The sequence below is a fragment of the Pelodiscus sinensis genome, chromosome 9, assembly GCF_052426305.1.
Source record: "Pelodiscus sinensis isolate ZL-2025 chromosome 9, ASM5242630v1, whole genome shotgun sequence".
NCBI classification, from domain to species: domain Eukaryota; kingdom Metazoa; phylum Chordata; order Testudines; family Trionychidae; genus Pelodiscus; species Pelodiscus sinensis.
In genome coordinates this window covers 60,213,986-60,228,965 of record NC_143060.1, presented here as the reverse complement: position 1 = coordinate 60,228,965, position 14,980 = coordinate 60,213,986, and the positions used below count along the sequence as shown (strand labels likewise).

The 14,980-nt window shown below is 52.5% G+C and overlaps 2 protein-coding genes across 2 annotated transcripts in view; one reads left to right on the top strand and one right to left on the bottom strand.

Annotated features, from left to right (window-relative positions):
* RGSL1 (regulator of G protein signaling like 1) overlaps positions 1–14,980 on the top strand; it is a 36,515-nt gene that overhangs the window by 21,103 nt on the left and 432 nt on the right. Inside the window, exons 13-22 of the mRNA XM_075936793.2 lie at positions 1,456–1,573; positions 1,773–1,869; positions 2,407–2,536; positions 3,228–3,408; positions 4,977–5,115; positions 5,640–5,764; positions 5,914–6,026; positions 12,338–12,433; positions 13,028–13,091; positions 14,133–14,250. Coding sequence (XP_075792908.2) covers positions 1,456–1,573; positions 1,773–1,869; positions 2,407–2,536; positions 3,228–3,408; positions 4,977–5,115; positions 5,640–5,764; positions 5,914–6,026; positions 12,338–12,433; positions 13,028–13,091; positions 14,133–14,169 — 1,100 coding nt within the window. The 3' untranslated portion in view covers positions 14,170–14,250. The remainder of the gene's footprint in view (positions 1–1,455; positions 1,574–1,772; positions 1,870–2,406; positions 2,537–3,227; positions 3,409–4,976; positions 5,116–5,639; positions 5,765–5,913; positions 6,027–12,337; positions 12,434–13,027; positions 13,092–14,132; positions 14,251–14,980) is intronic.
* LOC102452402 (2-5A-dependent ribonuclease-like) overlaps positions 2,388–14,980 on the bottom strand; it is a 28,807-nt gene continuing 16,214 nt past the window's right edge. The window contains exon 7 of the mRNA XM_089780598.1: positions 2,388–10,252. The gene's annotated coding sequence lies outside the window, so the exon portion shown is untranslated. The remainder of the gene's footprint in view (positions 10,253–14,980) is intronic.

Genomic DNA, 14,980 nt, shown 5'->3' with positions numbered 1-14,980 from the left:
CTGGAGTATTGCGTCCAATCCTGGGGCCCCCCATTACAGAAAGGCTGTAGATGTATTTGAGAAAGTCCAGCGGAGGGCAATGAAAATGATTAGGGGGCTGGAGCACATGACTTACTAGGAGAGGCTGAGGGATTTGGGCTTATTTAGTCTACAGAAGAGTGAGGGGGGATTTGACAGCAGCATCCACTACTTGAAGGGAGGTTCCAAAGAGGACGGAGAGAGGCTGTTCTCAGTAGTGACGGATGGCAGAACAAGGAACAATGGTTTTAAGTTACAGTGGGGGAGGTCTAGGTTGGCTATTAGGAAAAAACGACTTCCCTAGGAGGGCGGTGAAGCACTGGGATGGATTCCCTAGGGAGGGGGTGGAATCTCCAGCCCTGTGGTTTTTGTGTTCCAGCTTGACAAAGCCCTGGCTGGGATGATTGAGTTGGGGTTGGTCCTGCTTTGGGCAGGGGGCTGGACTCGATGACTCCTGAGGTCTCTTCCTGCCGCAGGGTTCTATGATTCTATGACAAGTCCCCAACCAGGCTCCCCAGCTGGAGCACTGCAAGGGAGGAATGGGGCAAGTCCTGCATCCAACCCCGCTCCCTGGCAAGTGTGCCAGAGTGGCTGGACAGGGCTGGGGACACGAGAGCAGGGGACAAGCTGAGACGGGGTGAATGGGTCTTGATCATAAGTGGGTGGGCCACAGCCCGCTCAGCCCTGGGGGGTGGAAGGGGAGTCCCTTGCTCCAGTGGGCGCCCAGCCTGTGCTGTGTTCCCGTTGTTGCCGTGAGCCATAATGGCGGGGCAGCACCAGAGCCATGGCACCGGTACACAAGTTGGTGAGGATGCTTGACCACAGGGAGCATCCTCTAGGGTTGTACTTTTTGCAGAAAAGCGTCCGTGCCAATCTAGACGCGGTTTTGTGCAAAAAAGCCCCGATCGCCATTTTCGCCAGCAGGGCTTTTTTGCGCAAAACAAATCTGAGCTGTCTACACTGGCCCTTTTGCGCAAAAGGGACTTTTGCCTGAACGGGAGCAGCATAGTATTTCCGCAAGAAGCACTGATTTCAGACAGTAGGAAGTCAGTGTTCTTGTGGAAATTCAAGCGGCCAGTGTAGACAGCTGGCAAGTTTTTCCGCAAAAGCAGCTGCTTTTCCGGAAAAACTTGCCAGTCTAGACACAGCCCAGAAGTTTTGAGCTCAGTAGGGTCACTTGACCAGTGCAGGAGATGCCGCGGTACCCACGTGACCTGCAGCCTGCTTCCTGGGTTAAAAAATGTTGTTACCAAAGGGGACAATGTGAAGGGAGGAGGAAAGATGCATTGGGCCAAAGTGACAGTGGGGCAGTGATGCTGATGAAGGCCCTGGACCTTGTGAACCTGAGGGCTGGCAATTCATGGACGACTCTGATGGTCCTTGCAGTGACAGGTTACCTGGTGCGGCCAAGAGGTGGTGACCATGTGTCTTTTCTAGAGGAACTGCTACACTGCCGAGCTCCCATCATCAGAGATATAGCCCGGGTCGGCCTGGTCTCCAGCTCCATGCTCTTCGCAGCGCAGAGCTTTATCCTGAAGGTCATGGAAGAGAAATGGTGAGTAGCCCTGGCTCATTTCACTACAACGGGGCACACATGCCTGAGGTATCCCACATTCTGGGACTGGCCTTGTCATCCCCCAGCACCACTTCTCTCCTCCCCATCTCGGTCTTCGCTCCACTCTCCCCTCATGCCCATTGCCTTACTGACTGGCTGGTTGCCCACCGCTCGCGCTAACCCTCGCCCATCCCGGCAGGTTTAAGATGTACCAAAGCTTGTATCCTGGGAGTGAGGTTTTCGACCCTCACGCGGTCCCGAGACAGGGGAGGGGATCCTTCATAAAGGACAAGCTGGTAAGTAAGGATGGCCTGCATGCCGCCGACTGATACCCCAGCTAGACTCCAGAGCACAAGCTGTCAGGGGCGCTGCTTTTTTCTGTGAGTATCTTGATGCCAGTGTGCTGCGGGTCTGGGGTCTTGTGGGGCTGCAGAGCAACTCTGTTCAGAAGGAGAGGGTTAATGTCTGCAGCCCCCCCCCGCCCCCCCGGCTGCAAGTTCCTCAGCCCGGACAGACCTCCGGGCCCAGGCAGAGCCCCACTGACTTTCTTCAGGAAGTTTGTTTAACAGCAACATCCCTCCAGGCTGCGATTGGCTCAGCGGGGTCAGTAATTCCACTGAATGGGGACGCATTTTGGTGCTTTACTACCTAGTGGCAGGTTTGCCTGAGCAAGAAGTCCTGGCTGCACAGACTCCCAGGGAATAATCAGGGTAATTCCCATCAGGCCCATAATTAATTACAGCCTTGGTTCCCTGCCCAGCTGCCTCTCCCTTAGCCCACTGCCCCCAAGCTGTGCATAGGCGCATGAAACACTCAATGCTCTTGGCCCACAGAAGAGAGTGTGGTTGGTGCTCCAGGCCTTCATCAGGAGCATCTGCAAGTTCCAGAGGGAGATGCGCCACTGGAAAGCCCGCAAGGACTTCGAGGACTTTCTCCGGAGGGAGCTCTTCAATCGAAAGGAAAGTACGTCCAGATCCTGCTCCGTCTCCTGCCTGCCACCAGTACCTCCCGGGTAGTAATAGCAGGGGCCTGCCAGCTTGTCCCCTGTATTTTGGTCCTGGAGAGTTCTCTGCTGGAGGCCAGGATGCCAGCCGGCTCGGAGAGAGGGAAGCGGCCGTGCTCGTCTCTGCTCCCACCCAGCAAGAATTCAGTCACGGGAGCCGGAGAAATCCCATTTGCTAACCTGGGGGCACAGCGCTGCTGTGGCTGGCCACTCATGAGCCCCCATGCGAGGAGGCCCCAGTCGGGCACTGTCATGAAAAATCAGGCCCAATTTAAAGCTGAGTGTGCTGCCCAGCCCCCCGGGACCTGCCTGCGCCTTACACTTCAGCTCATCTGAAGAGAGCACCCACCAGTTGCTTCTGGTATGCTCAGGCAGTCTGTGCAGCGACTTAGGAGTCAGCTTCAGCTGTCAGTATTTCCACCACGTGATGGTCTGGGGTGTAGCGCTAATGTAAGTTCCTTCCTGGTGATGGAGGGCAGTGCTGGGGCATGCAGGGCCTGGAGAGCAGCCTGTGAGGTATAAGGGCTCGGGATGAGCCCTGTGTGTACTGGGGGAAGTGTAGGGACTGGGGATGCCAGGGCGAGACACCCGCCACAAACTGTGGAGCCTGAGGGAGGTGAATTGCTCCAGTGTGTCCTTCTCCTCCCTCAGACTTGCCCAGTAGCTCCTTGCGCAGTAACATCGCCATGGGCAGCCCCCGCCAGGCCGTGCCGGCTGTCAGCCTGGTAGAGGACGTGGAGGTGATACTGGTGAAGCGCCGGTTGCATAACCAGCGGCTAATTACTGTCAACTTCCTGGTCAACGACCTCTGTTTCTTCCTGGAGATTGATAAGTAAGCCTCCCCGCCCCGTCCGTTTGTTTGAATATTGTTCGCTTCTGCCTGGCCTGGTGGGCTGGCTCAGACTGAGCGGCACGCCCGTCCCAGGGACAGCTGACACTCTTCTGTTGCTTACACTGCAGCGACGTGGTGCTGGGAGGGCAGAGACGGGACACAAAGACCTGTTCGTGTCCATGGAGACAATTCCTGTGCACAGCCAGAAGGGGGTGCCAGTGTGAGCTAGTACTTGGCGCCCCATGCACCACAGTGACACCCGCTGGCTGATCAGGGAGTGGCGGTAACAGAACTCTGGAGAGCCCTCGCCTTCACTCTCCCAGCCAATGGCAGCGACATAAGTTGTGTGTCTCCATGGCAGGAGGTTGTCATGCCAGGTTGCCCACGTCCCACATTGCGTTAGCCCAACTGTGATCCAGGCACCGCGAGCAGCCTGCGGAGCACTGGCGGGTGCTCTGCTGAGCGCAAGCTAGGTACACAGTACGGGCTGTTGCGCCTGTATCTGGGAACCCTGGCCTATGCCATCCCCCACCACCCCCAGAATAGAATGACTCACCACTGGCCCACCCCCTCGTGGCTAGATGCGGTGTAGCAGGGGTTGGTCTCGTACCCACGCGAGTCAGCTGCTCCAGCCTAGGGGGTCTGCATCTTCAGGTGAGTCAGCCCTCTGGCCAGGCCATGTGCAGTCCCACCCTTTCTGGGGTGGCAGAAAGTCCTGCAAACACCAGTGCAATGTCCTTAGTTCAGGTCTCCAGCCCTGACTCTGGGCCCCTTGGCACCTCTTGCCTCAAGGCTTCCCATAGTGCTTACCCCTTGTATGGGAGTTTCATGCCACCTTCCCGAGTAGCCAGGAGGGGACCCTAGGCCCTCTCTCTTCTCTGGGACCCCGTGGAAGCAGACAAGGTCAACTCCCCTGCGCACCTCATCAGAGGGCTTCCTACCTTGGCCTTCCTCCTGCCCCTTACCGGGCTCTGCAAAGTTCTTTTCATTTCTTGTGAGCGATACCTCCCAGATCTCCCCCTCCCCCAACCCAGAGACCCTGTTCCTGTTAGTGTTCCCCATCGAGGGACTGCTCCACCCCTCTGAATTCCCAGTGTCTCTCTTGGCCTGTTCCAGGGTTCCCATGTCAGGAGAGCATCACCAAGGCCTACTGCCTCCAGGATTCATCGTTCCTCTCCGGCCTTGAAATCCTCCCTTGACCCATAGGCCTCCCCATTGACCAGAGAGGATTGAAAAGTTCTTACCTTCAACCTGTCTCCCCTCAGTCCCTCCCGAGTTGGGTTTCATCTTCAGTTGGACCTGGCCTGTCCGCCAGGTGCGACTGGGTGCCTACATTGTCCTCTGACTCCAGATTACTCTTTATTTACCAGTGTGGAGTATACACCCTGTCCCTCCCTCTTTGGAGGAAGACATGTACCACAGGGCAGGGGGTGAACCTTAGGGAGAAGGGGGCTTCCAAATCCCTTACATGGCTTACAGAATCTCTGTAAAAAGCCACGTGTTGTCTGAGTAGACAGCTGCTCCCATCGCTCCTCTGTGAGATGGCCCCTTTTGTTGTGTCCCGGCAGGTTTTGTCGCCTGGCTGATTCGGCCGCAGTGCTCGCGGCCTGCGGGATGTACACCGAGAGGGACATTGCCTTTCTGAAGACCAAAGTGGCCACCATCACCAAACTCTTCCTGAATTCTGAAGTCCCTCCTAAACTGCGGGTAGGACGCTGTCACACGCCCTGCATGCTCACTGCCATGGAGGCCTGGGGCCTGCAAACCTTCGCCCGAGAGCCTTGTGCACGGGGGTGGTCTGGCGTGGGGGAATTAATAATGGGACCCAGGTTTCAGTCTGCACCGGCGGGGTACAGGGCAGTTGTGTGGCATTGTGTGAAGTACGTTATTATCCTCAATCCGGGTCCGAATGTGCAGTGTCCGTTGTCACCAAACCCACTCTCACGTCGGATGGCAGTTGGGAGTCCACAGGGAGTGAGGAGGGAGTGGGCATGGCAACCGCATGGCCACCTAGGCATGGGCCCCTCTGGTCAGGGCTGGGCTATTTAGCCAGGAAATAAACAGGGACCCCGCTTGGAGACCTTTGAACTGTGACTGGAGATCTCTAAGCGAAATGCTGAACCCTGGAACAGGGGACGGGGGAAAGTGCGGAGTTACTAGGAGTGTTCCTTTTTGGGATGCCACCCATGCCTCATGCCCCCTTTCTGAAGTGGTCTCTCTTCTGTGGCCAGGTGAACATTTCTGAGGGACAGAAAGATTCCATCCGGAATTTAGTTTCCAAAGGAGTCCTGGATCGCAGCCTGTATCACGTGGCTTTGCTCAACGTCTTCCCCGTTCTGATGCACTTCTGGAAAAGGTGAAAATCCTTCTCCGTTGGGCTGGGCAAGGTGGGGTGCAGTGATGGGCGTCAGGCGCTCTCTCACCTCCTTTCTGAATGGGACATGATTGCTGGCTGTACTCCTGAGGTGAGTTAGTCTTGATTTGTTGTCTGTCCTTCCCCTCCAGATACTGTAACTGGAAGGCGACGGCGTTCCTCCGCAGACACCCAAAGATCACAAAATCTCTCCCTAAACTCCCTTCTAAGGAATTGCCAAAGGCACCCGGTATCTTCAGTGGGGGTAAGCTGAGATGGCCTCTTCCTCAGTGTCTTTCTTTCTCTGGTGCCTGGGCTGTCACATCTGCTGTGCATCAGCCCTCTCAGGCGTGCCCATCCTCTAGTGCTTCCGGCAGCGGCTCACGAGCAGGCTCCATATGAGCAGAGGCAATGTCTGGTATTTGGTGGGTCTCTGCACAGATTAGGCAGCTGTCATGCTTCACGGTAGAAAATGGAACAGGAAGGAATCTTCTTCCAGGTAAAATGCGGCACAATTGACTTGGGGACTTTTTTGTGAACCATCCTGTTTGGCTACAGATACTGTAACTGAAGCACAAGATTGGAACTGATAGATTAATATTGATCAGTCGGGGCAATTCCTGTCTTCCTATGTTGGCGGTCATTTGCAATCTGCATGGTGGTCCCAGAACTGCTAGAGCCTCTCTCTTCATTCCCTCCTCGGTAGCACATGAAAAACATACAAACCCCAACCCAGTGGTAAGTCCCACAAGTATACATCTGCTACTGAATACGGAAAGTCACAGTAGGGTCATATCCATCAAAGGCACTTTCTCCACAATAAACGCAGTAGCTTCCCTATACCACGTTCCCCCCAAAATTCAACCCTTCCAAACAGACATTAAACCAAAAAAAATTCTGGGTTGCAAATTTGGCTCCGAGCCAGGCTCTGAGGTGAAAGCAGATTGAGGAATGATTCATGTCTCGTGTAACTTCGCTGGTCTCAGTGACATTACACCAGGGCTGCGTCGAGCACTTAGAATGCAGAGACGCTGCAGTCAGGATCTGAGGATGACTCAGATGTGGGGTTACTGTTTTAAGGTACATTCTCTAGGGATCTGGAAGAATTTTCACTCCTCAGCCTGGCACTTAGTGCCAACACAGTTAAGAACCAAACTGTGAAATGATGAAGAGACATTAGCACGGAAGTGACTGTCACTCCCTGTGACACCTTGGCTTCCTAACTGAAGATTCATTTGGCAATTTTTAATTGACTTTTTTAATCAGAATAGTCAATTTTTTATTAAAGGAGGTAGTGCTGTCAAGTAGGTACTATATATAATGGGAAACTAGGAGTCACATGTTTAGGGTTCTGTTCATTGAATGACCTTGGTCAAGTCATGCAACTGCCGTGCCTCGGTTTCCCTGCATCTAAAATGAAGATAAGCAGCCTTGATTCTATTGTGTTACAGGAGTTTTATGTAGCTCTAATGGTCTGAATGTCCGTTGAGATGTATATCAATATACTGACCAGGTTAAACAGAGCTTAATAATTATCCCAAGGAACAATACATTTTATTTTCACACAAAGGATAAATAGACACCAATCAGACATCAGAAATGGTAACATACATAAATCTGTTGGGGAACATTCACAGAATCATAGAACTGGAAGGAACCTCGAGAGGTCATCGAGTCCAGTCTCCTGCCCTCATGCCAGGACCAAATACTGCCTAGATCATCCCTGATAGATGTCTGTCTAACCTGCTCTTAAATAGCTCCAGTGATGGAGACTTCACATCCTCCCTAGGCAATTTATTTGAGTGTTTAATCACCCTGACAGGTAGGAATTTTTTCCTAACGTTTAAACTAAACCTCCCTTGTGGCAATTTAAGCCCATTGCTTTTTTCCCTATCATTAGAGGCCAAGGAGAACAATTTTCCCCCCTGCTCTTTGTAACACCTTTTTAGATACTTGAAAACTGCTATCATGTCCCCTCTCAGTCTTCTCTTTTCTAAACTTAAAAAGCCCAATTCTTTCAGTCTTCCCTCATAGCTCATGTTCTCTAGACCTTTAATAATTTTTGTTGCTCTTCTCTGAACCGTCTCCAATTTCTCCACATCTTTCTTGAAATGTGGTGCCCAGAACTGGATGCAATACTCCAAGGCTGTGTCTATACTGGCAAGTTATTCCAGAAAATCAGCCGCTTTTCCGGAAAAACTTACCAGCTGTCTACACTGACCGCTTGAATTTCCGGAAAAGCACTGACGATCTAATGTAAATTCATCAGTGCTTTTCCAGAAAAACTCCCGTTCGGGCACAAGTCTTTTTCCGGAAAACTGTTCCGGAAAAGGGCCAGTGTAGACAGCACAGTAGTATTTTCCGCAAAAAAGCCCCGATTGCGAAAATGACGATCGGGGCTTTTTTGCGGAAAAGCACATCTAGATTGGCCATGGACGCTTTTCCGGGAAAAGTGCTTTTCCGGAAAAGCGTCCTGCCAATCTAGACGTGCTTTTCCAGAAATATTTTAATGGAAAACCTTTTCCGTTAAAAGCATTTCCGGAAAATCATGCCTGTGTAGATGTAGCCCAACTGAGGCCTAATCAGCGCAGAGTAGAGCAAAAGAATGATTTCTTGTGTCTTGCTCACAACATTCCTGTTAATGCCTCCCATTATCATGTTTGCTTGATTTTAACCTGCCTGGTCACTTAATCATGAATTTAAAAGTAGCCATTCTTCAACAAAGGAATTTCACTAACCAATTACAGAGAAAGTCTGCAGAACTGGAATTTATCTACAGATTTGACACTGTTATCCTGGGCCTAAACAAAGACATTAATTGGTTGGCACATTACAAAGCCAATTTCTCCTGCCATTAATATCCGCATTTCCACATTAAAAGCTATGTAGGGCACACATCCAGCACACTTTATTAGCCTCATTAACATGGGTCCCACAATTGACTGGAACTTCTTCTGCTGTTATCTCTCTCTTGGCTTGTTATTTCCACTCCAATTCATCTGATGAAGTGAGTTTTGTCCATGAAAGCTCATGATTCTATATATTTTAGTTAGTCTCTTAAGATGCCATAGGACCACTCGTCGTTTCTAGAAGTTACTGTATGTAACCACGCCAACCTCTCTTCCTTCTGTGTTTGTGGAATGTTTAACAAAGGGCTTCTGAAACCCAAACTCAGTATTACTGGCCTCCTGAGGAAGCAGACAAAATTTGATTCCTCACATGGTTATTCTCGGCCATATATAAATCAAAATTTCAAATGCATGTAAAAAGACAGGGTGTCTGCCTGACAGGGCTGTTTGGGAACGCATACAAATCTTCGTACAGAGCTTTATGAAGAGAGCTATATGCAGTACAAGCAAATCATTACAGCCATTAACTACTTCAGTTCCATGCTGTCCACTGCCAGAGTTCCTGTTAAAAAACCACAATGCTTTGAGAGGTGACCAGTCGTCATCCCAGACTTGATGTGTTGCTCTGGATGGGACGGCAAGTGGAATCTGTTGAAGTGGCGTCTTGTTCCATCCCGTTGTGGCCATAATCTAGCAAGGCGTGCCAAACGGGCACACCCTTGTGCCTTCACAGAGCTCCATGCCGCACCAGGGCCCCTCGCAGAATCCAGAACTCTGTAGCTAAAGCCTTTAGCAGACCAACATCCACACTAGATCTGGCTCAGAAGAAGAGGCATAAAACACTCTAACCTGCGTGTTATAGCTCTTCCCTGGGTTTGTGTCAGTTTCTAGAGCTGCCCGTTACATGAGAACCACCATCTGCAATTGTTACCACTGTGTTCACACTGCAACGCTGAGATACTGATGGGAAAGCAGAGCAGAGTCTCTCCTGCTTTGTGTCGTCCACACACTTGCCAGTCACTCTCTGATTGCAGAATCTGTATCGTTGGTCTCCTTGTAGGAGAAGGGGAAGCACCCACCTGAATTTCCAAACCCAGGATGAAACTGTATTTTAGGCGGTCCAAAAAGTCTTGTTTCAACTTGCAAATACCATTGAGAATACACTGTTCCTGTTGACTTTTGCTAAGATACTTTCCCGATCATGATCGCATCCTAAAGCAAAAGCTTTAGCTAATCAGGTTATCCACAGGACAGGTTAAATAGTTTTAAAAAAATCCTCTAAAATTATTAGGCAAAAAAATCCCTAAATGTATGTATTGTTCATGCGAAAGCACCTTTATTTACTTTCGTTTATTTCTGGGATTACGTTCGTGACAAAGCAGCAGCTGCAAAGGGCAATGCTCGTCAGAAGAATAAGCAAAACACAGACGTATTTTAAATTAATCGCTCTGCCCAGCCCCTCTGCCCCAGTTGCCTCTCTTTCTGGGAAATTCCCACTGAATTTTTAAACTTGCATTTTAATTCCACCTGGCCACAGGGTGTCAGCTTGTGCCTTCTCTTGGGCAGCTTCAGGCACGCAAAGCGATGTCTCAGCTGGGACTGTAGCCTTTGAGAATACGATGAAGGATCTTCTTTAGGGCAGCTTGAAAAAAAAAAGAAATCAGAACTTTAAACCTCTAATTCAGGGAAGGAGCAATTCAGATGACATCTGCTATGTGAGGATGAAGCAGCGCTTCTTCTGTAGATACTCTTCGGCTACGTCTACACTGGCATGATTTTCCGGAAATGCTTTTAACGGAAAAGTTTTCTGTTAAAAGCATTTTTGGAAAAGCGCGTCTAGATTGGCAGGACGCTTTTCTGGAAAAGCACTTTTTCCGGAAAAGCGTCTGTGGCCAATCTTGACGCGCTTTTCCGCAAAAAAGCCCCCATCGTCATTTTCGCGATCGGGGCTTTTTTGCGGAAAACACTACTATGCTGTCTACACTGGCCCTTTTCCGGAACAGTTTTCTGGAAAAAGACTTTTGCCCGAACGGGAGCAGCATAGTTTTTCCGGAAAAGCACTGATGATTTTACATTAGATCATCAGTGCTTTTCCGGAAATTCAAGTGGCCAGTGTAGACAGCTGGCAAGTTTTTCCGGAAAAGCGGCTGATTTTCCAGAATAACTTGCCAGTGTAGACACAGCCTTCTTGTGCACACCCCGGCGGGCTGGCTGCATGCATGTGTCGGACTATGGATGTGTGGCTGTGCGTGGCTGGCAAAGGATTAAACCGTGCAGCTGTGTGTAAAGCTGTATGCGCCTTCACGGCTTTGTGTACCACCTCCCTCCATTCACATACTCAAACAAACCACCTTGAACAACACTGGACTAAACACAAGGCCCTGGCTCCTGTCCTTCAAGACCTGTATCATGGGATGATCAGTGGCTCCTACCCTCGTGGATTGCCATTGAAGCAGCAGATCCTAGGGCATGTGGCAGTTTGTCCTCATCTTGTGTTATTGACCTTGCCTAACGCGCCAGGAAAACAGACTACAACAACGACGGGCAACTGAGGCTAGTGCAGGGGTGGGCGATCATTTTTTGCCGAAGGCCACTTTCAGAAATTTTTGAAGTGGCCCCAGGCTGCACCGGAAGGGGCGGAGCCTCAAGCGGAAGGGAAGGGGCCAGGATATTTCCCTGCTTCCCCACCCACAGACCATGATTGGGGGAGCGCGTGAAGTCTTCTCCCCCTCCCAAGAGGTTCCCTCGAGGCGGAGAGAGGAGACTTGGCGCGCTCCCCGTTCTGCGCCCAGACCAATCAGGGCTTGGGGGTGAAGGAGCGCATATGGTGTTCCTAAGCGCTGCATGCTCCTTGCATGGCGGGGGCAGGATGGAGGAAACTCTGCATGCCCCCCGCCTCCAGGTCAATCAGGGCTTGGGGGTGGAGAAGCACGCGAAGTCTCCTCTCTCCGTGCCAGGAGTGCATGGTGCTTCTAAGAGCCGCGCACTCCTGGGAGGGCGGAGGAAACTTCATGCACTTTCCTTTGCCCCCAGGCCCTAATTGACCTGGGCGTGGGGAGCAGCAGGACCTCCGTGGGCTGGATCAACCCAGTTGGTGGGCCAGATCTGGCCCGCGGAGTCCCTTTTACCCACCCTTGGGCTAGTGAGTGGCCCTCCATCTCCATGGGCTGCAAGATTGTCACAACTAAGACAGTCTCCCAGAATAGGGTAGCTGTGCCGAATGGCGCTTGCGGACCTAAAACTTGCAGGGGGTCCCCGACTGAACCGTAGCAACACTTTGATCGGCTGCAGAGGGAGTGCACAGCTCCCACTGTGTGCACTCAACACGCACTTCCCTTCCCGTGCCCGTGTTTTATGTGTATGTCCCTTTAGGAACATCAGTAGGAAAAAAACCCCTATGCAGACAAAAACCAGCGGAATCTGGTAACCCTGCACATGGGCTCACAGGCCACACACAAAGCCCCGAAGGGCCGCAGGTTGCCCATTATTGGGCCACAATATCAACGAATGAGACGCTTGCTGGATTACTCTGAGCCGCTTCCTTCTTCCTTGTGCCGAGGGTCATTGACTATGGGAAGGGGAGAGGGATGCATCCCCAGCTGCCCATCCAGGAGCTGCGGAGACCTGCGAATCGGTGTGGGAACAGCTGGGTGGCAGAGCATTGGAAGAAGTTCCCATTACCGGAGCAGTCACTGGCAGTGTATTGTTTTGTCTCCTCTTTCAATAGAGGACCACCCGATCATTAGGTTCACGCTGCTCAAGGGGATCCAGCTGCTGCTACCTCAGCCTCGGGAGGAAGGGGAGTCTTCCGCAGAGCAAAAGTGTAAGTCCCTTTGCCCCTGAGGCGCTCTGACCTGGGAACCAAGCTCTCCTGTCTCTAGAGTTTCTCCTGTCCCCCACACCTGTGTAGGTGCTGTCAGGACACTTTGGGAGCCTCACGCCCACCCCTGCCCCCGCTCCCCCTCAGCTGATCTATTTACCAGGAGGAGAAGTGAGCAGTGCTATGTCTCTTGAGTTCACCTTCCTTTCAGTGCAGGAGACAAGATGCTTAGATGCATTGGTGCAGACTCCATACATGCTCCGGGGCTGGAACACTCACCGGCCACCCCCCTATTAGCTTCCCCCTTCCCAGTGCCTCCTGACAGACCCACTAACCAGCACCTTCCCCTGCCTCTCGCCCGTCAGTCAGCTGTTGTGTGGCATTTGGGAGGCTGCAGGGGGAGGGGCGAGGAGCAAGGACTTGGCACTCTGGGGGAGGGGACAGATGGAGTGGAGGCAGGGTCTGGGGCACCCCTGGGAACTTTTCAAAGTTGGCGCCTCTGCTTAGATGATCAAATGTCACTGGTTGGTTGGGGGGAGGGGACTTGCCAGGTGATTTGCAGTACATGACGGAGCCTTCTCCTGGGTTTCCTCTCAGCTTCATCTGGAAGCCTCATCTGGAAAAAGCCCCTGTCAGGCATCTGCGTGACCCAACAGATCGGGTAGGTAGCGACCCAGACACCTCCTCTCCTTCAGCCCAGACCCAGTGCGAGCGCCCAGCACGAGAAGGCAAATCACTCGCTTCCCAGGCTGAGCACACATTATGGGGAGAGCGCCAGCTCCCTGTCCCCCGCCGGCCCACCTCCGCCACAGAGGAGGAGGAAAGTATCTCTGGCTGACGATGACTAAGCAATAAGGGGGCAACCGAGTGTGTGCCCCTCTCTCCCCTTGCACAGATGGTGCAGCGAATTAGATTCCGATGTGTGCGGTTTGGGGCCTAACGCTTGGCACCCGCGTCAGCCGCAGCATCCATCTAATTCATCCCTGTGGGGATCGTTCCCCACAGAGAAAGGATCATCTGGGGAGTAAAGCACTGGGCTGGGAACCAGGCATCCTGCTTCCATTCCTGGCTCTGCCGCAGGCTTTCTGTGAATTAACCACTCTCTCTGGGCCTCGTTTTGCCTCCTGTAAAGAGTGGGCCTCACAACACGTCCCCCCCGCAGGCGTCGGGAGGTTAAATCCTCGCAAGACCCTCCCCCTGCAGCGATGGATAGACTGTCTGCTCTCCAGCGCTTTGTCCGGCTCAGTCCCAAACGGCCCACAGAAGAGGGCTTGTTATGCCCCGCCCGGGAGACCTCGCCCTGGGGATAGCTTCCCTGCTAGTCTGGCTTTCCCTTTCGCTGCTTCCAGCCGAGAGCCCTGGGACCTCTCTGAAATCCAACTCCAAAGGCGAACGTAGGACTAAGCCTAGGTCATCGCTAGACAGCCACGGCAGAGTCGGGAGGGGCTGATAAATTGCCTGTCGGGACACATGCCCACGAACCCAGGCCCAGCAGGAGTGGGTGGGACAGAAACTTGTTCTGCTTTGAGGAAACGACTGTCTCCATCACAGCATTTGCATCAGTCGCCCGCGGGGGGGACGGGATTGTGGGTCTCCCCGCTTGGTTGACACTCCAGTGCATTTGTCTAGCACAGGGTGAGCACCCACCTGCTCCCCCGCCTGCTCCGGCATTCCCTGACATTCTTATTTCTTTTCCCTGCAGGCAACAGCTTCTGGAGGTTCCTAAAAAGTCACCCTAATCCACCCCCGTGTTTGTGTGAGAGCAGCGGACACTCCCTCTCCCCCGGCAGGCTGGCTCTGAAGGTGCGGCAGGGATGCAGGTCAGGCCAGTGCTGCAGAGGCTGGGGTGCAGTGGGAAGTCTGTACTAAAATATCACGGGTTGCGGCCGTTCAAGCAGTAGGTGCTTTGGCAGACCTGTGCGGCTGCACAACACCTGTGCTTGTAGTCCCTGGCTGTGGGCAACAATGGCATTTTCTGCCTTCGATCATGATCTTTAATCGCTGGCCAGCGCTGACTTTCCCTGCTCTGCCCTGACCAGATGTTTGCTCCAATCTACCCTCCCCAGAATCTTCACCGCACCTTCCCCTCTTCTACACGCCTTCCCTGCCTGGTCCCCCACAACCCCTCTTCATCTCCCTGTGCATTTGGCTGATGCCCTCCGAGGAAATCCACGAACAAACAGGACATCCACTGACAGCCCACTGATTGCTCTGTTTGGGTGTTGCACCCCTTCCCCCAGCCAGCGACAGTATAATCTACTCAGACAATTGTTCCCATATGCTCCCTTGTCTGTCTGTCTCCGCCTGTTGCCTCATCTGGAGATTCTAAACTCTTTGGGGCTGGGCTGTCCTTTGGTTCTGTTTGTCCAACGCCTAGTGCCATGCTCCATGACTGGGGCTGCTAAGCGCTTCCCTAACACAGCTACATAATAATTAACAGGTTGGCTGCTGGGGCGTATTGATTCCCCAGGTGTAATGCTCTTGTCCCGGTTCCCAGAGCGAGCTGTTCCAACAACTTTACACAAAGTAAAAAGGACCCCTCTGTGCCTT